General features: G+C 39.5%; 4 protein-coding genes and 1 long non-coding RNA gene across 10 annotated transcripts in view; 3 read left to right on the top strand and 2 right to left on the bottom strand.

Moving 5' to 3' along the window:
* Positions 1 to 6880, bottom strand: part of LOC133666674 (uncharacterized) — a 31585-nt gene extending 24705 nt beyond the window's left edge. Inside the window, exon 1 of one of the 2 annotated variants that reach the window (XR_009831145.1) lies at positions 6590 to 6880. This is a non-coding gene — a long non-coding RNA (uncharacterized LOC133666674). The remainder of the gene's footprint in view (positions 1 to 6589) is intronic. The other variant, XR_009831144.1, reaches the window with a different exon arrangement.
* Positions 1070 to 2345, top strand: LOC107993442 (keratin-associated protein 19-2-like). Its single transcript, XM_017049856.3, has 3 exons — positions 1070 to 1345; positions 1882 to 2113; positions 2201 to 2345. Exons 1-3 carry the CDS (start codon positions 1246 to 1248, stop codon positions 2214 to 2216), a joined length of 348 nt encoding a protein of 115 aa, XP_016905345.1. The 5' UTR covers positions 1070 to 1245; the 3' UTR covers positions 2217 to 2345.
* On the top strand, positions 2714 to 4145 carry LOC107993433 (uncharacterized). The gene is made up of 6 exons (XM_017049845.3): positions 2714 to 2857; positions 2965 to 3001; positions 3103 to 3302; positions 3450 to 3666; positions 3772 to 3913; positions 3990 to 4145. Exons 1-6 carry the CDS (start codon positions 2816 to 2818, stop codon positions 4081 to 4083), a joined length of 732 nt encoding a protein of 243 aa, XP_016905334.1. The 5' UTR covers positions 2714 to 2815; the 3' UTR covers positions 4084 to 4145.
* On the top strand, positions 6743 to 8407 carry LOC107993427 (calaxin-like). Its single transcript, XM_017049833.3, has 4 exons — positions 6743 to 7077; positions 7367 to 7481; positions 7685 to 7938; positions 8039 to 8407. Exons 1-4 carry the CDS (start codon positions 6749 to 6751, stop codon positions 8259 to 8261), a joined length of 921 nt encoding a protein of 306 aa, XP_016905322.2. The 5' UTR covers positions 6743 to 6748; the 3' UTR covers positions 8262 to 8407.
* A 3582-nt stretch (positions 8408 to 11989) lies between these two features.
* LOC108003935 (solute carrier organic anion transporter family member 74D) overlaps positions 11990 to 24380 on the bottom strand; it is a 77711-nt gene continuing 65320 nt past the window's right edge. For 4 of the 5 annotated variants that reach the window (XM_062079399.1, XM_062079398.1, XM_062079400.1 and 1 more), the window contains exons 5-12: positions 24219 to 24359; positions 23946 to 24068; positions 20129 to 20293; positions 19670 to 19865; positions 19391 to 19541; positions 18247 to 18487; positions 17947 to 18075; positions 11990 to 17655 (exon numbers count right to left, since the gene is read on the bottom strand). In XM_062079399.1, the coding sequence (XP_061935383.1) occupies positions 17486 to 17655; positions 17947 to 18075; positions 18247 to 18487; positions 19391 to 19541; positions 19670 to 19865; positions 20129 to 20293; positions 23946 to 24068; positions 24219 to 24359 (1316 nt within the window). In that variant the 3' untranslated portion in view covers positions 11990 to 17485. The remainder of the gene's footprint in view (positions 17656 to 17946; positions 18076 to 18246; positions 18488 to 19390; positions 19542 to 19669; positions 19866 to 20128; positions 20294 to 23945; positions 24069 to 24218; positions 24360 to 24380) is intronic. The other variant, XM_062079402.1, reaches the window with a different exon arrangement.

Raw genomic sequence — 24380 nt, 5'->3', positions numbered from 1 at the left:
CGGCCTTCAAAAGTGTTTTCAAGTGTTCAAGGATCAATTTTGAGACAAGTTTGCGCAATTTCCATATCTCGGTTTCAACTTGGGATCGAGGATCATTATCCGCTTATACTTTTCCAAAGCAATTTTCTTACTTTTATGTCACGTACACAATAGCGTCGATTATCACTTCAATCTGAAAGATAATCACTCTAACCCAATGTTAGGAAAGAAGGTATACGACGATGAAAGACGGCCCGTACGGGGAATCCCAGCCAAGTTCCAAGTCTTGATTAACACGCAATACACATAGAATCTTTCCACGCGTCATAAAATTATTATGATAATTTTTGACGGGAATTTTTCAATTTATATTCCGTACGTGCGTCTCGTTTTTAAAAATTCAATTTAACGTCTCGATCAACGACTTCATCAAGAAATTTTCCACCCACGTAGCCTCGTATTTATATCGATGCCTTGATGAAAATCGAGAATTTAATACCAAATAAAACACTTTTACGCAACAGGCTTCGGATATTGAGCTGGACAGCAGAAGCTACTTGAAATAAAATGGAAAATTTATTTGATCGTACGATTTAGCTTAAATCCTCTTGATTGCTCGATAAAAAAATTAAATAGAAATTGGGATATAAAATTCGACTCCTCCCTTCGACGAATTAAAAAGACGAAAAAGAAAACGAAAGAATATATTAACGCGTATTTTGTAAATAAAAATAAGTTTAAAAGAAAGGTTAATCTTCGTTTTCTCCCCTCCTTCCTTCCCTCCGAAAATCCCCAAAAATCGAAGAATTGGTGTTGCGAAATTGGAGGAGAAATAGTTGGAGACGAGAAGAAAGGAAGAAAAAGGAAGCTCTCTGTCACAAGTTCATCCGCCTTGAATAATCGAAGCGAAACGAAACTGGTTGGTGGCACGAAAAGGTAGGGATGCAATATCGCTGGATCATCGTTGATAGCCGTCCAACTGTTTAACTTTCGATGACCGGCTGGGTAAACGTTAAGCCGTGTCCAACCGTGTTCACACAATGGAAAGGTTGTCCGTGCTAATGAGATTCGTCCGTTCCTCGGCAAGAGTACCCGTTTGGTACCCACGTAAACCGCGGCGGGACATCCCAACACGGATCGAGACGCTTTCTATATAAAGGCCGCCCTCCGGATTTTCTCATCGTCACTTCGCACTCGAAACTCGAAGAAGCTGGTTGCTAACTAGTCCAGTAAACTTGTTATCTCCTCCCGATAAACCGTTCAACCATGAAGATCGCGCTAATCGTTCTGGTTACGATGTTGGCCGGCGCCATCGCATACCCTGCTCACCCTGCCGCGGAACAGGACGCTGTTCCCGAGGAACAAGGTACGGTATCTCGATACTAAACGTGTTTGCATTCGTGAGAGAAATAAACGAACAAATTTCCTTCCCTTAAAAGTGTAAATTACAAATGTTACAATATCGGGGAAAGGTATGAAGGCCGAGGCCGAGAGAATTGTTCGAGTCGTTCTTCGCGATAGTGTATTATTCCCTTCCCACGTTTGTGTTTGTTTAACAGTCACATGACAGCTTCTCCTTTGCATATCTCTGGTGTATAGTTGTATCTCTCGAACGTGCAATGATTAACATGCTTCACGTCACATCGACGGGATCAAAATATATTACGGTCGATCTGACTCATCGTTTAGTGAATCTCCGCAACATCTTTTAACGGTCGGGTAAAAATTACTTTCGACCTTCCCACTCGTCCTCTCTAAGGTCATCGAAATCGCCTCTCGTTAATCTTTCCCAGATTATTATTTATTTATGTACGTTTCGTGAATGGAATAGCCTCGGGCGGCTTTCGGGGCAAACTTTCGAATATATCGAGATAAGAAAGATTTTTTGTGCGCTAATACCAGAGAGTCCAGTGTCGAGGCCGATCAGAGAGGCAAATCCGGATCCTCACCGCCACTTCGGTGGATTCGGTGGATATCATGGATACGGTGGATACGGTGGATACGGCGGATACGGCGGATACGGCGGATTCGGTGGCTTTCCCATAGGCGGCTTCGGAGGTTCGCACAGCTCCGCTCAAGCTGGTGCTATTAGCTCGCCGTTCGGAAGCGCTGCTTTTGCCAGCTCAAAGACCGGGTACGCATTCTTCTTCCATGCGTTTCATATATATATATATTCTTCTGCGGAATATTTTTCTCAAATTATTTCCTCCGTTATTTACAGAGGCTTTGGACGATGAGCAGCTGTCTTGGCTTCGATCTTGGATAGTCGATTTCCTTTCAACAACGACAACAGACCGTGTTGCTCAATTTTATATATATTCCTCGTGTTATTTTAGTTATTTAAATAAACTTTTGTAACAAACGAATCGAACGCCTCTCTTTTTTTAATGACCTTTAATTGAAAGCATTCTTGAATTAACCCTAGGATCGTTTTTCTTAACGAAATAAATTATCATTTTATTATCCGCGTGTAAAGGAACGATTGTAATTCGTTTGAAACGGGCAGATTGGCACGTTAATCAAGCCCGTTTCATCATTCATTCCAAACTCATTGAGCCGCGATCAAAGAAAATTTTTGCGCCGCGAAAACGTTTGGTTACTCGACGTAACTATTCAGAACGATTCGTCATATCGAATAACGGAGTTCGATTTTATCGGGATGTTTGCCAGGGATGTTTAGAAAACACTGCATAGCAGAAGTGTGTTTAACCGTTGCCCGCTATAAAATCGATCGCCCTGTCGGCACTTGTCATTACTCCATCCATCGTCTTATCGTCTGACGATCGACGATCGACTATCCTCCGTTCCTTCCGCGATCGAAGAAAGTGATGAAAAAATGAAGTTTTCCGCGATCACGTTGCTGTTAATCGTCCTACAAGTGAGTAAAGAAACTCTCTCTCTCTTTCTCTCTCTCTTTTTCTCTTACTCTCACTTTCGAAAACGAGATTTAACGAGATGAAAAATAACGATCGATAAATGTTGTAGGTGCATTATGGCTCCTTTGCCAAATTAGAATCTAAAGGTAAGAGGGGATGTAACGGTGAGATGTAAGGAAAGATGGAGGAACGGGAGAAAATTTTGTTTCTTGTTTTTTTTCTTTTTCATCTCTTTCTGTCATCGAAGAAAATCAAACGGAGATCGATCAACAAAGGAGCGCTAGGGTTCATCGGGTGTCCGACCGCGAGTTCACCGGAAATGAAGATTCTCAGTTAAAGAACGCCATTAAGGACATCGTGATCAAGCAGGCTGTTCTATTGGGGAGCGAGGAGATCGAGAAATTTCTCACGGATTTTCCTAATTTGAGCAATCTCGTGCAACACGAGGCAAGTCTCGAATCTCGAATCCATTTTTCGATCCAAACATCCTATCTTTTCTCTCTCCCTATTTCTCTCTTTTTTTTTGAAATTGGATATTTTTGAGAGAAAGAAGCGAATCATCGTAGCGAATTAATTGAAAGGTTAACGTTTCAGACCCAATTGTTCAAGGAATTAAACATGATCCTAATGGAGCTGGTTCGAGACGGAACCGTCACGTTGAAGAACATCGATCATACGATCAACGAGATGATGGGGATGAGCGTGTCACAGACTTCCGTCAAACCTGTAACAAAGAACGACAATCTGGGAAATCTTTCAAATTCGTTAGAACAATTGGGTAGCCAAGAGAACGAGAATCGGGAGAATTCGAGTAATTATTTAGAAAAAAAGAAAAAAAAAAAGAAACGTAGCGAAGAGAGATATTTTATCGTATTTTCTCGCATTTTTCTAATCGACGCGTCTTCTCCTTCTCGAGGACTTCCGGTCTCTCGGATCGAATCGATGAACGAACAGGAGCTGAGGAAGGTGAAGAACGTAGCCCAGACTCTGGACAACGTGATGATGGAGATCCAGAAACACGTGACTTTCGTTCGAAGCGTTTTCGACAGGCTTTGCAGGTGAGCAGCAGGTGACAGTGCGAAGAAATTGTGGATACCGTATGGCAATTTTAATACGTGATTTACGATTTTACAGGAAGCATCATTCCACATCGTCGAATCAATCGAATTCGAACGATATTGGAAAATTTGCGTCAATGAATCAACCTAAGAAAGTATCGATATTTTAAAAGATTGTATCAATATTCGTAAGGAATAATGCAATTACTCATCTTTTACGTAGTCCTTGGTTTCCTATTAAATTTCTAAAATGATAGCTATATATTTGTAAATAATAAAAAAGAAATAATCGCGATCGCCTTGATATCTCTTCGTAAAAAAATAATTTTATAACAATTCGACGATGTTTTATAGAATCGAAATGTCAATATTTTCAATAAAAGTGTTGAGAAAAAAGATAGCTATCTTTTTTTTTATATAATTGCCATATAACATCGAAATCTGTATTATCTTTTTCCTTATACCGAATCAAGGTGACAATATTCAAACTTGCCGCGTATCTCCCTCTATCGATCTAGCCAACACATTTTCCGAAATTTATATTCATATACGATATTCGTTGTGTCTCGAATTATTTCTTAATTCAAAAAAATCATCATCGAAATAATCAATTGGAGAATTGAATTCGAGGATAAGTTTGTGCGAGAAGAATCGAATCGCTATTTTAACGGAAGAAAATCCGCCTCTCGTGTTAAAACCATGGAGGAACGAAACAACTATTCTGCTATCGTTCGCGGAAAGTTTGATCAATTCTGTTAGGTAACTGGTGGCAACTAGAAAGAAACCGTATCGAAGTCGTTTCCTTCTTCTTGTGGGGTAAGTTTATTATTAATCCAATCGTCATATAGTTGCAAAAAAAAGTCAAATAAATATAATCGAAAAAGATTAAACTCGAAAGAGAATCTTATCTTTCATTTTCAATCGAGAACTCTCGAGTAAAATATATCGTGTCTTTCGTGACGGCACTTTGTTACAAAATTTTTATAGATAAATATCTTCAATAAAAATAACAAAACGTATAGATGAATATTTTGAAAATTAAAAAAAAGAAAAACGTCTGAAGATAACGTTCACGAATTATGTGCTCTATATAATTCTAAAACCAGTGTTCGAAAGTTAAAATTTATTGTTCCACTCGTTTTTCTTTCTTTCTTCTTCTTTTTTTTTCTTTTTTCTCAGCAATAAGAATAGTTGAAACTACTCGCATGACTCATGAATCGCGTGCATATGCAAACTTGAGGAAATTAAACCGAGAGCTCAAAGTCAGCGGTGTTTGTTATCGTGACGCGATCTAATCTGGTGTGAAATTGCACCTATGATATCTGAATTCAAATTAGTTAATTCGATTCACTTCGAGGTATCCATTATGCTCTACCGTTAGACGCGATAAAACGCGCTTTCCTTCAATGATACGTCATTAAGAATTGAAGCAATTTTCTCGCTTAATTTAACAGCGCCTGCCCAGAGATGGCTGCAATCGTGGCTGGCGATGCAGGAAATTACAATCATCGCTACGTGCAACGTATCAACGTTTAATACACTTTACATGTGAGACATAGGGTGATAGGTCTAATTCGTTGAGGAAACATTATCGTTTTATTGCGACATAAACTATACCTCTCCTCCAGTCGTTTTCTCAAATTGAATAAAAATCTCTAAATCAAAAATGAATTATACGAGCAAAATACTTGATTGAACACAAAGTAACACAAAGTTGAGACGTAAAAAAAATTTCACGACACTAGAAACGATATTGGAAATTATTATTCTTGAAAATTGGTTCTAGCTTATTAGTCACTATGTAACCAGGCATGCGCGATACAATTAGAAAACAACTATTGTACTCGTTTACGATCTTGTAGTAAGAATTTTTTTTATATTTTCTTTTCTTTTTCAGTTTTTTCTCTTTACAAAGTTTCTAGCTCAACTCAATCTGATCTTGCACGAAATAGTTGCACGAAGTAATGTACTTATATGCAAATTTTCTCTCGAGTTTAAATAGAAAAAATAAATAAATAAATAAAAACTACATTTAAAAGCACTTATCCAAATTCTCATGCAAATTTTTATCCGATGGATCGTATCGCCGATGAAACAAGAAGACAAGGATGATCGATAAGGAAGGAAGGAAGGGAGGAAATTTCAATTTCCCAAATTGCACGATATTTACATTTGACGAGCAAATTGTCCTTAAATGCGTTCGATCGAAACTAGATTACAGTGGAATCGCGTGAAGGCACGCGAGAGATTCCGTCGAGAGACTCGAAGGAAGCACAATAACCATCGGATTCGGTTTCTAATGAAAAACGATGAAATCGTTGCGTGTTATTGATCAATCGATCCGTAACCATAGCTTCTATCGTCTTGGCGCGATCAATTTGCATTCACCCTTCTCCCTGCCTATAATTAGAGCCAAGGAAAACACATTTTCTAACATGCTCTTCGCCAACAAATCAATCAACACACCGATCACGCTAATCTCTCTCTCTCTTTTTCTCTCTAAGAATTAGGACAAGCTAAGAATTTTCTTCAAACACAAAATTCGTAACGATTAATTATTTCTAACAAATTCGAAAAAAAGAAAAACAGAACAGAACACGCGCTTTTAAATAAAAAGAGGAAGGAAAAAGAAAAATCACAAGCGAGGATATGAATCGGATCGCATGCACAACTTACCGGAAACGAGTGTTTCGAAGGAGGGAAGAATTTTTCTTTCCATCTTCGCCGGAAGAGAAGAGAAATGTTTGTTTATAACATAGGGACGAACGGATCGAGGCGAGCTGGCCGATCTTTCCGATTCTGAAAGCTGACTCTGACTTGGGGAATTTCAGACGGATGTCCGGGGAACGCAGCCTCTCGCCGAGCGCGAAACCTCGAATGGAACGCGGGAGCGGCGTGAGCGTCGACGTCGGCGTCGGCGCCGACAGACAAGGCGCCGTCAACCTTCGTGGCGGCGCGACGTTCATGAAAAGTGTCTCGATCTTCTTGATGAGCGGTCGTAAAGCATCGGTGAACAGCAACAGGCAGACGAGCAGCTCAGCCAGCCCAAAGCAGGAGCCCCGAAAGAGGCATCGTAGGAGAATGCCGGTGCCCGCTACAGCAAGAACCTCCGTGTACACGGTCAAGCTGATCGAGTCGTTGAAGAGGAAAACTAGATTCTCATGGCGAGTGAAAATCGATTTGTGATTTGTGTTTCGTGCTTATGTTTATCGCGCGGGGAATCGATCGATCTTTCCACGCGAAACAAATTTTCTTTTTCCAATATTCTTTTCCCCCCTTCTTTTTCTAAAAGAAGAAGAGGCGCCGAATTATCGGAAGATCGGTGCAAGGAATAATAATTCGTGGTTCGATGATTTCCTTTCAAAATGATTTTTCTTTTTTTTTCTTTTTTTTTTGTTTATAATATAATATAATAAATTTTCGTACGTACCTTAATATTCTTTTTCGTTATAGGTCGGAATTGGATAATCTGTGCAAACTGTACAAGAAGATAATCAATCCAGGGCAGCAACAAGTAGGGCAATCGGTTATTATCGGGAGGAGGTCTCAACCGAATCAAATTACAGAGGTAGCGACATTAGAATTGTAGGGATTAACTCTTGTCTGCGTAAGTCTGTCATTTCTTTTAAATTGTCGATTCCTATCCGGTTCTCCTCGTGCTTTCGTATCAATCTATAATTACGATAAGTTGATATAAAAGAAATATTTCTGAGTCTGACACTTACTCGATTTTCGACGCCACTATTTGCGAAAGAAATAAATGTTTGTCAGGGTATCGACAGAACCATCTTCCGCGAGTTATTGCACAACACGTTTAAAGTGATCACGGAGGACACTTTGGTGGAGCGCATATTTTGTTGCTGGGATCGCGAAAACGAGGGAATAATTAGATTGGAACCATGGATCATGGGTCTGGATCTGTATCTTCGGGGCAGCCTACGAGAGAAAATTGAATTTTGTTTCAAAGTGTACGACTTGAATAACGATGGATTCATTACGAAGGATGAAATATTTCAATTGTTCAAGTAAGATGTAAAATTTTTTTTTTTTTTGGTATTTAAAATTCACTTACTTTTCGAACGAAGTGAATAATAATTAATAAATATTTGTATTCGATGCGCATAGAAATTGTTTGATAAAGCAACCGGGAGAAGAGGATCCTGACGAGGCGGTGAAAGATTTATCCGAACTGGCGTTGAAGAAGCTCGACGTGGATCGGGATGGAAAAATATCATTTCAGGATTACAAATTAGGTGTAACGGAGGAGCCATTACTGTTGGAAGCTTTTGGCCAGTGTCTACCCACGGAGGAGAATTGTGCCTCTATCTTGGCCACGTTAAAATCGTGAAGTGAATATAGCAATGGATCCAGGGAAGGACGTTTCGCTGGAAAAAGATAATAGAACTTAATTAATTTTAGCCAAGATATTAAAATGCACTCGAAAAATTTGTAATCATGGCACCTGCCGTTTATTAAAAACAAATTCGATAGTAATCGTAATTACAAACAATAATAATATTAATAATTATAATATTATTATTAATAATAATGATGATGATGATGATGATGATGATGATAATGATAATAATAATAATAATAATATATAATAATAATGATAATAATATAATAATATATAATAATAATGATAATAATGATAATAATATAATAACAATATAATAATATAATAATAATTATAATAAATATAATAATAAAAAAAAATAATATAATATAATAAAATATAATAAAATATAATATAATATAATATAATATAATATAATATTATATAATATAATATAATATAATATAATATAATATAATATGATATGATATGATATAATATAATATAATATTATATTATATCATATCATATCATATAATATAATATAATAAAATATAATATAATATAATATAATATAATATAACATAATATATTATATTATATTATATTATGTTATATTATATAATATAATATAATATGATATAATATGATATAATATAATATAATATGATATAATATGATATAATATAATATAATATAATATAATATAATATAATATAATATAATATAATATAATATAATATAATATAATATAATATGATATAATATGATATAATATGATATAATATAATATAATATAATATGATATAATATGATATAATATAATATAATATAATATGATATAATATGATATAATATAATATAATATAATATAATATAATATAATAGCATAATTACAAAATACGCTCGATCTGGTTTTCTTATAGCGTTTATAGTGTTTGCTGAATCAGTCTTAACCCTCGGATTACCAAGCATCGATTTCAATCATTCTTCGATTTTTCCTATTTTTCTTTTTCTTTTTTTTTTCCTTTTTTTTCTTCTATTTTTTTTTTTTTCCTTAACTTATCTATCATTATATTTGTTCCTTTCATCTTCGATCTCGATCTTAACCTTGAAAAATATTCGATCAAACATGCTCGATCTTCGATCGATAACCCGAAGGCTAATTTAAACTATGAAACATTCTAGAGGTATGTTACTGTGATGTAAAGGGGTTTTTCTTCTTTTATTTTGTAAATTGAAAAAATTGACTTCTCTGCACGCGCAACAAAATATCGGCTCTCGTCGTCGCGGTACTTCAGGGACCCGTGCCGCGACCTCAAGGTTCCATCTTTTCATTGTTCACACGGATATATTCGTGTACCTTTTTCTTTTCTGTGTATATATATCTGTTCTTCTTCTTCGTTTTTATTTTATATATATATATATATATACTCTGTCATATATATATTCTGTAATAATTAATATACACGCACGCTCACGCGTTCACAGGTTGCATCGCGAATCGATTGCGGCTTCTTTGTACGATATAAATCACTGGAACAGGGGGAAAGATTTAATTGTACCGAAGGCGATCGGATTTTTAACGAATAATTTTATCTCTTCTAAATATAGAAGAGAAAAAGTGGAAAAGAGATTATCCTCGGGTTATCCTGGTTGGTCAAAGAAGGAAGGGAGGGGGGAGAAATTATTTCAATTTAGCTTCAAACGCGTTTGTACATCGATTCTTTGTGCTCTAACAGTTGTACAATATATTTTTATCCCGGACATTATCGCGATCATAACGCTACAAGAAAAAAAAAAAAAAAGGAATCGTTGGTAAGTTTATTCGAAAAATCCGATATCCGCCCGAAGAATGTGATAATACATATTATTATTTTAAACGTTGTGAATCTTACGTATTATATATAGTCGTGAATCCCGATTTCCGATGTACCCTGTGAACACCGGTGTTCGTAAACGCGCTCCACGGAAACGATCGGGACTTTTATGCGCGAATAAAAAATAAACGATCCACGTTCGTTTCGTCAGAGTGCTGAGATCTGCTGAGGGTGTGTCGAATGACATTTTATTCATTCACTGTGACGTGAAACTAGCAGTCAGATAAAATACTATTTCGTCTTTTACGTACATATGTATAACATATATTTGTGTGTGTATATATATATACATATATATATATGTATATATATATGTATATATGTATATATGTATATATTATACGTATATTAATTCATTAAAGTGGGAATGATGTTTTTTTTCTTCGTTTCTCTCTACTTTTCTCTCTCTCTTTCTCTCTCTCTTTCTTTCTCTCTATTTCTTCTTTTTCCTCATCGTCTCTACGTGTTTTTGCATTTATAATCCTCGTTTAAACGTTTCTCTATCTTGTAATAACTTTTTTATTATTATTATTTTTTTCTTCTTTTAAAACATTGATCATCTCGTAAACATATTCCTTTTTATACTATCTTTTTTTCCATTTTTTTTCTTCTTTTTTATTTTTATTTGCCTGTTTTTATCTATTTATTCTTCTCCGCTACTGGTAGCTTTACTACTTATTTAGAGTGTTTCTTTTTTTTTTCTTTTTTACTAACTCCAAGAGATTCTACGACGAAGAGAAAGAATGTATGTGTGCGTGTGTATGTGTGTATGTGTGTATGTTGCAGCACTCTTGAAACGGTATATTTAGCCCTTTGAAATTCCTAATATCAACTCGCGGTGACTTCCAGCCGTCAAAATAGTATCTTACCCACTTCTAGAAACTAGACAACAAAGGTTCGAGGAGGATTTTTTTCTTCCGGTTTCTTGCTTTCTTTTTTTTTTCTTTCTTTCTTTCTTTCTTTTTTTTTTTTTTTTTATTCTTTTTTAGGCACTTAAACATCGGGAGTTAAATGTGGGAACCTTAAGGTGGAGGTCCATCGAACGCCTGCTATTTGCTATTTACAGTCTTGATTGAGACGCGTGTTACATCTTCCAAGAGGAATCGTGTTGTCGACGAACGGAATATCGCGCATCATTCTCGTGAAAAGTTTGAAACTAGATCGAATTAATCGAAAAGAAGAAAAAAAAAGAGAAAGGAAATTGCATTTGTCTCGAATATAAAATATAAGGGTCCGAAGTTAGAAATGAAAATTATCCAAAAAAAAAGAAAAAGAAAAAAAAAAATAACTAGAAATGAATAACCAACACGAGAAAATAATTTCCTATTTCAATATTATTTCAATTATTTTTCACGAACGATACGCGAAATGCCGATCGTCTCGATGGAAAAGTAACTGCATGTATTATATGATATCTAGTTAAAAAGAAAAAAAAAAAAAAAAAAAAAGCACAAAAAAAACAAAGGATAAAATAAAAACAGACGACTACCGAGAACTTAACAACATTTAAAGAAATTATTCTGCGTATGCCCAACGATTGAGGGCCGGGCACATGTAGAATTCATGTCACAATTAAACGCATACACGGATACACGCACCCACTCATATATGGCATCGTGCAGTATATCAAAATACACTTACGTCCTCTACAGAGTAATCCGTTTTTCTTTCTTTCTATATAATATATATATATATATATTTTATACATATATATATTATATGTATAAAAATCAAAGCGCATATTACAACGGTGATTCGCGACCGCGCGAATTATCAATTAATAGCAATAATCGATAAACAAGGATCGATATCGGATGACGATAAATCATAATAATAGTAATAGTAGTAAGGATAATATTAATAAAACAAAAAAAAAATTTATAATAATCATTAGTACAATATATGTATACATAAAAATGGCATTATATTCTTCTTTTCTATTTTTTCTTCTTCTTCTTCTTCTTCTTCTTCTTATTCGTCGTTTATCATATTCCCTGCACTTCGTTAACTTTTAATCCTTCCTGATACACACGCCTGATACACACACGTATATACGTTACGTGAATAGTTAGAATGTCGAAGGCAACTTTAACATTTTTCGCGACGTGAAGGTTGTTTTGAAAGAAGAGAAACAAACGAATTTTTATTCGGCATGGTATGTACAATTTTTTCTCATTAAAAATATAGAGATTGATCTAACGATGAGATTCGAAGATTTGTCGCAAAAAGAGAACGATTGAAATATTAGGCAAAGAATAATTAGAAGCACGATTAAAAATGACTGGAGGGATAGAAAAAAAGAAAAGAAAGAAATAAAATAGAAAAATTCGTTCGCAGAATGATAAAATTGCCCCGACAGAGGGATTCTTAAAACATCCATTATATATTCCGCAAATGACGTGCGAGTACACGCGAGCACGTCGAAAATTAAAGACTAGCAATTATGGTTCTCTTATAGAACTACATCGTAATTAGGTAAAACCGTAGTGCCCGCTCCCGCGGCCGATTATCCTACAAGTATATTACTGATAAATTCTTTTTTTTACTAAAATATAATTATTATTGGTATTCTGTGTTCCGCCAGTGATCGTTTCATTTTTCTTTTTTCTTTTTTATTCCTTTACCTTCTTAAATAAAACTGTGTTAATCTATTCGACGAAACTGTGAAGATTACACGCAACGATGTACAACGTTACAATTTAACTTTAATACGTAATTCGTAATTATAATAAATGCTGAGAAAAAGGCGATCGATATGAGAAATGGAACGTTTGCAATTTATATTATTCGTCGTTAAAAAAAGAAGAAAAAAAAAAGTATTCTTTTTGAATTAAGCAAAAGTTAAGTAATCAAAATAAATGCAGGAATAAAGTTACCGCATGAAATTTATTTCTTTCAGAGAAACAAGTTGTAGGCCCTAGGCCGGGAGGACGACGTTTCCTAAGGCCAATGTATCTTGAGCGTGTTTATTGCATCGTGAAGAATATTACGATTGGTGAAATGTTGGCAGTTGATTCAATTGATAGTTCATCGAAACGGATGTTTTCATTGATACTGGCAGTAGTAGTAGTAGCAGATAAGAGGGCAGTGTTTCCATTGTTCGTCATCATTGTCATCGTTAATTCTCACAGTGACGCAATTAGCACTGGCGATAGACGAATGATTCGGGGGGCGAGGGATACGATCAGAATAAAAACTCTCCATCTCGCCGTATTTAAAATCTTCATCGATATCAAATATTAGGTTAAGTGTTTAAAATTCGTATCGTAATTTTGCAAAGAATCATTCGCCTATCTTGGATAAACTGACTGGCGCAACACACGGAATAAAGATTGAGACTCTGTCGCTCCACGCCATGATTATTTTAGCAATTATTGTACTTTCCTATATGTACAGCTCTATCGTACACATAATATACAGTAATGTATACAGTATATCGAGCATTGAAAGGCAAACGCACACCAAATACACACCATTCACGAGAGATCTAACTCTTCCCTCCTTTCTCGTACCCATCCCGAAAAGGAAACGAAATAAGACAGAATAAAATTCTTTCGTAGATTCTCACTTTCATCCTCATACCTTCGTTCAAAAAATTATCGTTCTCATTTACATAATCGCATTTATCCTCGCCAAATCGTTTTATCGTCAAATTCAAATAACTCAGATTGCGTCTTTCGAGTTTTCTTCACGAGAATATAGACGCGTATTATCGTCGTCGTCGTCGTCGTCATTGTTTCCCTTCCAGATTCGTTCGCAGGAAAAATATGTCTGCGACGGACGCATGGTTCGTTCGTTGGAGAAAGGATAAAGAAAAAAAAATGCGATTAAAAATAATTGGAACGGACATAAAATTTGCGAAACACACACGGCTTCGATCGTGAAAATACTCTTGTCCGTTCGATATAATAAAGGCCGTGTTTAAAACTTTGTTATCGATTAAATATCATCATCGAGAGACGACTCGAATTATCGACTCTGCTCCCTTAAGAGGGGAAAAAAACCTAGGGGAATTTGTTAACAGTCTTGCGACGATGGAGGACGTAGATTTTGACCCTTTCCCTTGGCAAAGTTGCACCAGGCAACATGCGTGAATTCTGCGCGTAAAACTGCATGCAAACACTCTAATAATCTATTAAACGTCTACGTGTTTCGTGGGGGGGAGGATAAATCTTGGAACTTTTAAAATAGCTTCGCGATTCTAAGAAAGAGAGAGACTCTCGAAAACTCTTCTGCCAAGACGAGGGTTAAATCGCGTCCACTTCATCCATCCGGACTATGTCTCGCAAGTGAAACGATTATCTTGATTAAATTGTACGTAGATATCTCTCGTTCCCGTATAATATTAATAATAAAACTATAATAAACACCTTCTTCTCGATTTTTATCGTCCCACGCGATAAACCTCGCCCCGATAAGCAGAACACGAGCAGCACGTTGTAAAGCAGATATCCAGAGCAACCCTAATCTTTTCTTTGCAAAAATATTGTCATCGCTCGTTATTTCATCGCTTGCTCCGTCCAAAAAATCGTAGCGAGAAGTATCGCGATTTAATTTTACACAAATGTGGCGATGGTGTTGACACGAAGAAAGAAGAAAACGAAAATACAGCCTGGGATCGTTCACATTTTCATTTTCGTTCCTCCATCGAGAGGTGGACGAGCGAAAAATAGAATGGAAAATCAAATCGAACGATGATACACGAGTCGAGAGCTGATACTCGAGAAATGAATCGCGTCAAAGGGTGGAATTGGCTCTGTGTTAATTACGTGCTGTTCTATATATATGTATGTATATATATACATATACGATTAAATTGTGATCGATTAAAATATAGATTATGTGTCGCTTCGAAATACAAAAATACAATTCTCGATGGAGATCAACGGGCGTACGGAAAGCCGTATCCGCCCCTGTGCAATCCTTTCTCAATTGCATCGTCAATGATTTACTTGTACGACTGTACACGCACTCATACGCACACACACGATACATACAATGTATATATATATATATATATATATATATGTAACTCGTTCAACCCTTTCGATGCGAGGGTAGTTTATCCTGTGCGAAACATGAGAAACTACCCTCAAATAAAAGGGATAGATATTACGTCCTACCATAGCCCAGAAGAAATTCTGAATTCTGTTTTTATTTTTGTTTTTTTCCTCTTTTTCTTTTGATGTTTCTCTAAATAAACGATAAAATCCGAGAAAGAAAATAGTTATACTCCTTTTCGCGTTAAAATGATCATGATGACTTCTGGACTGGCAATAGATCGTTTATTAGTCTGAAAGCTCGTTTAGAGCTTATGTTATATATGTATGTATATGTATATATATATATTTATGTATCCTTTTTTCTTTTTTTTTTTCTTTTGGAATTGTTTCGAAGGAACAATTGGCTCTTGTATAATATCGTTTAGTAGCTTTGCCAACAATTTTTCTATTGGAGCATAAAAAGAATTTCAAGAGTCTTTTGAAATCGAAAATTGAAATTCTCCAAAGATATAATTTTTAATCAAGTCGGACAAGGAAATTTAGAATTAGAATATTATTTAATTTTTCGTTTAATTTAGCCAAATGTTCTTCGATTGCAAACTCAAAACGATAATACATCAGCAATGCCCCTGAATCGAATAATTCGCGAATTTCATAGCGCATTAACGCATACACTTTTAATTTTTCACTTCCTTCTCTCTTTCTTCCTTCTCCGGAATAACTTTCTTTCCTCTCTTTCGTTTCGCCGCATTATACAAGATAGCGATCGTTCATCCAACTCTCTTTGATCATAAAATTCGCGTTTATTTGTCGATTTAGAAAATATATCCTACTTCGATTAAAAATTAATTCGGTTCCAGATCGTTAAAACTATTAATCGTTTAAAATTTAAATAAAAGAGATGTATCGGGCAAAGATGGTTCAATGGTTTGATGTAATCGGCCATTCAACAGGATTCAAAAAACGATGAACGCTCAAAGCACTAAAAGCACAGGCGGCAGACGCGCATACATCGACAAGTGTCCCACACAAGAGTGTAAAGTGTATCGTATTAAAATACAGCTGTTCAATCTTTTCATTTCTTCTTTTTCTCGTTAATTTTATAATTTCCTTTTCTTTTTTTTTTTTTATTCATCCTCGCTTCTTCCCTAGCTTCCGTATTTTCTATTCCTGTACGCGTACCGTATCAATATTTAACGTTTATTTTATTTGTTCTCTCCCCCTTCTCCCCCCCCCCCCCCCCTTTTTATCTCTCGACTTTTTCATCGTCAAATCGTCTAAAAATATGTCCTATGTATTTCTCTTCTTATTTTCCCCATTCGCTCTCAGATTCTCTCCTCCTTTCCTCTCTAATAATTATACCCCTATGATCCTCCATTCATTGTTCATTTTTTTTTTTTCTTTTGCAAACAACAAAACGAATTATTACCGACACGCATGCACACATCGTAAATCATCGCTTGTACAGGTTGCCTACGCCTAGGTGTATATGCAGAATGAAACACGGACGGTAATGCCTAAGAGAAGCTCGCCCAAGATCCGAGAATCTCGCGTGCCGAGAGAATATACGCTGGTGCGTTTCGCATTTCCGTGTCGATCATCGTTTTTCCAATTTTTCCTCCCCCTTCCTTTCCCGCACGAAAATCGTCGCGTCTCGATACTTCCTCCTTCCTCTTTCGTGTACTCGTCTTTCGTTTCGCTTACATTTCAAATCGTTGTTCCTCGATGCCAATCTCCGGAAGACAATCTTCTCCGTCATTCGCATCTCCAATATATATATGTATATATATATACATATATATATACATATATATCGCTCACTCAAAGAAAAATCAAAATCGTTGATTATCGATCCGTTCGCCTTCCTCTGTATCTCTCCTCCCTCTTTTTCTTCCCCGTACGATTCGAAATCACGGCCTTTCCGTGGAAATTACGAACGTTTCCACTTCCAAGGACTTGGGCTCCTCCAACAGTCCGTCGTCGTCCCGATAGTCCTGGACTCTGTTTCGTGGCCGATCGACGCGAGCACCAGTGTCGTCGAAGGGACTTGAATTCGCTCTTGGATTCTCGCTTATTCCCTCGCTCCTCCTCGCGAAAGGGACAACCGGGTTTTTCCCTTTTCGGTGGGTTGGGTTTCCATAAAGAAAAAACAAAAAAAAGAAAAGAAAGGAACCCTCCTCCCCCAAAAACGTGGACACGAGAAGATCGACCGTCGACCGACCGGTCTCGAGCTACTGGCACCGAGTTCTCGTCAGTTAGGAACGCCTCGTTACGCCTTTGTCCCGCTTTTTACGACGCTATATTCAGGCCTGCGCTTCATGAGATACCATCGAAGTCGGCCGGGACCCCTTCACAAATAGTCGTTGTCCACTGCCTGCGCATCCTGCGACTTGAGGGTGGCCATCTCCTCAACCGTGCCCTCTTCCGCTTCCTGCTCCTCCACGAAGCTGATGCTCCCGGCCTTGTACCACACCACTATGTCCACCACGAAAGCGAGAATCAGGATTCCACCCGTGGTACCTGGACAATCCGATTATCGGTTGAAAGATAGATCGAGAAATTATATAATATCAGATATATATATAAGCCAATCGTGAAGAGGTTAAATTTCTAATAACAACGTATTCATGGGAACGATTCATCTCTTCGGAGATATAAATAATATCGGAGAAGAGAAATTTAGCCTCGGTATATTATATATATATATATATAATAGACAGGCAAGAGCGAGCAGTAGTAAGTCGGATAATCGAGATGCAGATATTTCCGACTTCTCCTCGCCGCAGATTTCTTCTTAACCGCGGTACGTACCATGATAGAACATTCTAAAGACATTCGAGTCGTAAAGCCAGCAGGCACCTCGCTCGCCGCAAGCGTATTCCCATACGAGACAAGCGGAGTCCACCACAGCACCATAAACGATTGGACACGGGACGTTACCTGGAACCAACCGACCAACGGATCATCCGCCTGATAAATTCATTTATGAAGTTCTCCCGCTTTTCTTCCGATTCCATCGTCGCGGGGAAATGGAAGATTTCACGTGGATCACGAGAGACGATCACGGTGTGTGGGAGGGAAGGGGGGGATGAGGGCGGAAGGCATAATTACCGAAGAGGCCGATGGCGAATTGTATGAGGCCCAAAGCCATCGCCTTGTCCCGTGGATCCACGCACCTGAGGATCAACAGCATGGAGCCCACCTCGCTGGTCGAGTGTATGAAAACGAACACCGAGAACAGGACCATATAAACCCAAAAGTTACTGCACTCGAGCTCGCAGTAACCGATCGTCGCGGTGCTTGCCGTTTCCGGTGTTGTCAGATTCGACCCGATACACTGGCAGTTGTAAAACTGTAAAAAGTCGCGAAACAGGCGTTGTTAAGGATCGAGAGCCTTTCCTTTTTTTCTTTCGTACGCTCGACTACCGTCACGTTTCCTCCGCCACTGCACGAGAATTCGCGCGTGGTTGGACTTTTGCACGTCGGTCATTCGACACGTTTTATCGATCGATGCATACGCGCCTCGAATACGCAGCTTTTAAAAAACGCGCCATCTTCGATGTATCGCGAAAGCGCGAACGAGAAAATTTGGAATGCACGATACAACTGTTCGCAACGCGTACGTTTACGTGCGTATATTTCGTTTAATCCCCGCGAAATCCGAACAATTGGAAATTGAAATGTTCGCGATAAGGCGAATGTTTCAATTGCGAAACTAATGACTTGCTTGGTTGCGCAATCAATGAAGCATTGTTTCGTTCGAATAATGCGATTTCCTTCGCAAATGGTCGGAGCAAACGGCACATTTCTGCCCTAGTTGCATGCCACTGTCACCGATAATTACGATCGAGCCTATTTCCCGATCGAACATCAGCCTTGTGTATATATATATATACATATATCGATATTCTCTCTTTCGCGATGACGTCAGTGAGTCCGCGTTATCAGGGAATTGTATGCAATCAGCGCGAGAAATAGCGAAAACGATTATTCGATTCGAATCACGGAGTAACGTCGTAAATAAATCGACAATGAAACGATGAAATCGATGAAATTTCGCATCGAGTTTTACGCGTTCTTAAATTGTTGGAACCAATTGCGAGCAGTAAAAAGTGTTCTGCTTTTTACCCTCGTATCGCTCGACTTTTTTTTTAACGCGGTCGACGTTCCTTTAAAATTTTCTCCTTCCCCCCTCCCCGTAACGGATCTCTCGAGAAGATCTCGAGATAACGATCAATGAGTCCGTGGTACTCACCGATGAAACTTTGCCATCGACGATCGTGTAATTGGAGCAGCCCGCGTGACACGCGGAAAAATACGTTTTACCATCGGCACCGCAAATCGGGCTGAACTTGTTCCGAACGCAGTCGCAGGTAGCCTCACAGGTCGGCTCGAAACTGGACAATCTGGAAAGATTTATCGCTGTCGTCCGTCATTTTATTTTTTTCTTCCTCTTCTTTCGAAATCTATCTTCTATTGGGAAAGGAATCGACTCGAAAGTTTTAACAACTTGACGCGATAGGAAAATACTTACCCGTCGGAATGGGAAACTAGACCGGCGAAATCGTCCATAGGGCAACCGATGAACATGAGAACACCCATGCCGATCGCGTATATTACAGCTGTGAAGGCGATCCAGGCTGCGACGAACCTGGCGTTAGGCTTCGCCCTCAGGATAAACACTCCGCTAATTATAATACCCAAACCCATTACTAAAATACCACCGACACCTGCGAAAAAAGGACAATCAAAATCGTTAAATCGCCATTCTCGTTGTTCGTTTCTTTGTCTCGGATTTAAATTTCAACAAACTTGGGACAAAGTGCCGCGTCTCTCGCATTTTTCTTTTTCTTTTTTAGATTCAAAAGAGAGGAAGGGAGAAAGAAAAAGATTGGAAGGAACGAAATATGTTAATGGAACAAAAAGAAGAGGGAAGGAGGGAAGGAGGATCGGGGCGAGAAAGTTTGCTCGCGTGTCTATTGGCGAAAATTACCTGAGATCATGTTCGCATGATGAGCTGGCAAGCGAAATTGGCTCTCGAGGTACTTTGGCAGGAAGGTGTAGAGGCCGGCGATCGGTAGGATGTGCAGCACGCTGCTGGCCGTCCGGAACATAAGAATGTCGTTCTTCAACAGCCTCTTCACCGCTTTAGGGAAGTCTGCAACAGGTAGAGAGAAGGCGAGGTGTAGCGAGTGCATCGAGTCGTGCAGGCGACGCGAGCCGTGCATCGCGACCTGCAGCGAAACCATTTACATGAAATTTATTCCTCCTCTTCTTTTTTTTTTTTTTTTTGCCTCCCTGATCCTCTTTGTCTCGTCCCTTTTTCTCTCTCTCTCTCTCTCTCTTTTCTTTTTTCTTTATTTTTTTTTTTTTTTACTTCCGAAGATCATTCCTTAAAAGTCGCGAAAATAATTCATCAACTTTTTTTCACTTCCAACTTTTGTCCTTGTCGCGTATACGAATAAAAAAAAGCGGCGAAGAATTTCGAGGAAATAAATATTTAATTTCTTTTTATCCTCGGCTAACTTTTTATTCCCCCTCCTTTCTCGTTCTTTCCTCGAAATTAGGTATCCAAAGGTGAAGAACGTGATCGCGAACGGATTTTCTTCTATATTTATGAAATCAATTACGAACGACGAGCTAATTACCGGACGATCGAGTTTCCCCTCGTTCTATTTTCGAAGGCGAAACGACGAAGCAAAAGGAGAGCGCGAGTCAGAGGGAGCAGGGATTGCAGCGTGCAATCGCCTCCAGCTCGAAAAACGAGAAACGGACGAGAAAAAGAAAGCGCGGCGTCGATACTTGCACCGGCGCGAGAAAAACGTGGACCGATCTTCGGCTACCGATAAAAGTTTCGTGGAATTCTTAAAAAAAAAAAATAATAATTCTCGATTTGTTCGAGTTACGAGAGTTACGAGGACCGGTGTTCGCGAATAAATGTATCTCCGTTAAGATTATTCGTATTATCAAATTTAATCTCTTTGCAAAATTTTAGCAAGTACACAAAAATCGAAGGGATTTATTTTTACACGAATTAGGTCGATTAAGGAATTCGAACGAGAACGAAACGTTTGATAACGTTTAATAACGTTTTTCGTCGGGGATCGTCAAATCGAATTGGAAATTGCGTACGAGCGAAATGATAAAGAGGAAAGAGGACGTGGCGCATCGATTTTCGAGCAATGGCAAAAAAGGCGAATTCCTGGATGGGACGGAAGGGAGGGAAGGGGAGTGGAAGGGGAAGGAGCGGAAAAAGAAAGGAGAAGAGAGGGACGAGATGTACGATGAGGCGTTCGTTCGTGCGAGGTTTCTGTTCGAGAAACCCTCGGTGGAAACTGACATTAAGGATGCCTAGGACTGCTCTAGGCTTCCAGGAAGGCCGGGCTAGAGTCGTGGCAACCCCGCATAGAGAAGTCCTGCAGACCATGAGTAGACAAACGTGACTAACATTGCGCTCCGTGTATTATCGCGACAACCCTGCACCGGCCACATACAGGGTGGCTTCGAATCGCGAAAACCTCCTCCAAAGTTCTCCGGATCAGCGCGAAAAAGAAAAAGAAACGCCAAGAAATTCGCACGGGAATCATCGACCGAGAAAGACGTATATATATATATATCTCGTATAGGATAAAATTACGACAAGAAAACAAGAGATAAATAGAGATAGATTTATCGAGATACGATCGATACAGCGAGTTATATAAAGTTGAAAGAATGAAGTCTTCAAAGGGGGCTGACGAACCGAGTAATACGAGAATCGCGTGCATCCGTCCAATTCCGTCCTCTCCTCCGAGGCGATCTTCTCTGCCGTCTTCTCCGATAAACACGCGCGCAAATTTCTAACGTGTTCACGATATCCCGTGCACGGATAGAATTCAAAAGCTGCTTGTTCCAAAATTCCGGATCCTCCAGGAGAAGGATCGGAGAGCGAAGTTTCAAACGCGGGAAACATTAATTCGGGAGAGAAAGGAGGAGAGGAAAGTTGGTACGGTTTCGTGTGGAAATTGCCGGCAAAAATTCGAGTTTCGTATGGCTCGAAACGTATCCGGATTTCTCGTCTCTCCGGTGTGCCATGTGCACGTAGGAGTAAAGGATCGGCGCTCGCTCGTGTGTGCGTGTGCCTGTGCGCGTGTGCGCGCGCGTACGCGTGTGTGAACGCGGCGGGCCCCGTGTGTGCGTTAATAATGATGACTGACCGACTGGTGCACTAGGTGGGGCAAGTTCACGGTCATGCGTCGTGCACAGCGCTCGGTAGGCACACGCGCGCGCGCGCGTGTGCATTTCTGCGTGCGTATACGTTTCTTCCTTGCCCGTGCGCGTGGATTTGTTCTTCTTGCGGGGAGAGGACTTATCTCAGCTGTCTCGTGCACCTCGACATAACACGACCGACTTAACGCACCAGAAATGCGCGCCATGCCTCCTCCCTCCTCTCTCTCTCTCTCTCGCTCGCTCCTTCTCCTTTAAATCTCCTCCTCCTCGCGTGATCCACGACCCCGCGGGGAAATTATCCTCCTATGGTCGGCCGGATGCACGGACTCGGTTTTCGGTCCACGGCGAAAATACAGAGCAATTTGCTTCCCAATTCGCTGTCATTAGCCGAATTGGATTTTCAAGGAATTTGAAGGGAGGGATACGTACGTTTCTTTTCACGGATTCGTTGAATTTAAATATTTCTCCTGAGCGAGTTGTGATTTAACGAAGTCCTCCTTGCTTCGGGGGTTATAGGTGGATAATTAGCGAGGGGAGGGAGTTATTTTTAAGTAACGCATTCCTACGATGCTGAGGAGAAGCGCACGTGGGACGTCCAAGTTGCATTATCGATGCGACTCGTGCCGCATTTTGAACAGGCTGCCTCTTTCAGGAACAACATTCCGAAACATTGTCGGTCAAGGGCGAAAAAGCATAGAGAAAGATCGATCTTCGCGTTTACGGAATTTCCTATCGCTTCTTTTTTTTCTTTTCTTTTAAACAAACTGAATTCGTTTCTCGACTGATCGAATTTACAATTTTCTCTGCTTCCTCGAAGAAAGAAACAGACGTTTCACGGAAAACTTCAACGAAGCGGATCGAGAATAAACGCAACCAACTCTCGCTCGCCCTGCAATCCTAGGCGGAAAGGGTTCCCAGAAAAGGGCTCGACCGTGTTTCAGAAAGCAACGGGCCGAGCGCTCACGATCGAACGAGCAGACAGACACGCCGGCCGGCTGTCTCTCTCTCTGCGAGCCTAAATTTCGCCATTGACCTTGACTGCCAAGTTCACGCTTCAAAGATCATCTTATTGGCCCGCGTCTTTTCCTCCCGATAAACGTCCACCGAATACATAATGGCCCCACTGTTCCGTCCTCCTCTCCGCCAATCCACGCTGCGACGAATAGAAATATTCGTATTGGATCGCGAACGGTGCATCGACGATCGATCCATCGATTCGCCATTTCTGAAATCAATGAACAGCCGAGAACAAACAAAATCCCCGTGACGCGATTAAACGGCGAAAGGAAGATAAAGACAACGGTTTACGGAGGAGAAGAGGCGTGAAACGGACGGAGAGTCTTGTTTTCCTCGATCTTGATCCGCTCGAAACGTAGAAGCAAATTCGAAAGGTTGGAAGATCGGTCGGGGATAGAATCGAGGCGGATGCGCGCGCTTGCGGGGGGGTTGCGATTAATAGACGGTTTCGAGGCGATGGTACTTTTATCTCTCCCCTGGCCAATTTTCAAGCGGGTAGAGAACAGCGGGAGCCGTAAAATCGAATTGAATCGGTGCGACGGTGGCAGGAGCTTAACGATTCGCGCGATAAATCGAGCGCTTACCTCGGAGACTAGGCTTTTTCGCATCGGCTCGTTTCGGCGGTGTCCTGCTCGCGGGCAACCGCGTCGGGAACGCGAACATTCCAATGCTTACCAACATCAGCATGGCGGCTATCAGCACCAAACCTGAAACATCCAACGTTCTTCCAATCTCGTTCGCGAGATTTTGAAGAAGGTGTAATAAGGAGGGAGTAGGGGGGAAACTTGCGCAGCAAGGAAAGGAAGAATTGTGTATCGATATATAAGATGTAATAAGAAGGAGAAATTTCAATTTACCAAGCCACCATGCCCCGACCCATCTCGGATCCGTCGGCGTGATTTGCGGATTCGCCGACAAATCCGCGTAAATCATGGTGCACAACGAGCCCAGAATGAAGCCCAGGGCTGGACCGAGGATCCTCACTCCGATCGTGATCGCTGCAACAAAGTACGGGGACA

Source organism: Apis cerana, linkage group LG9 (assembly GCF_029169275.1).
Source record: "Apis cerana isolate GH-2021 linkage group LG9, AcerK_1.0, whole genome shotgun sequence".
Classification (NCBI taxonomy): Eukaryota; Metazoa; Arthropoda; class Insecta; order Hymenoptera; family Apidae; genus Apis; species Apis cerana.
This window is presented reverse-complemented; position numbering and strand designations above follow the sequence as displayed.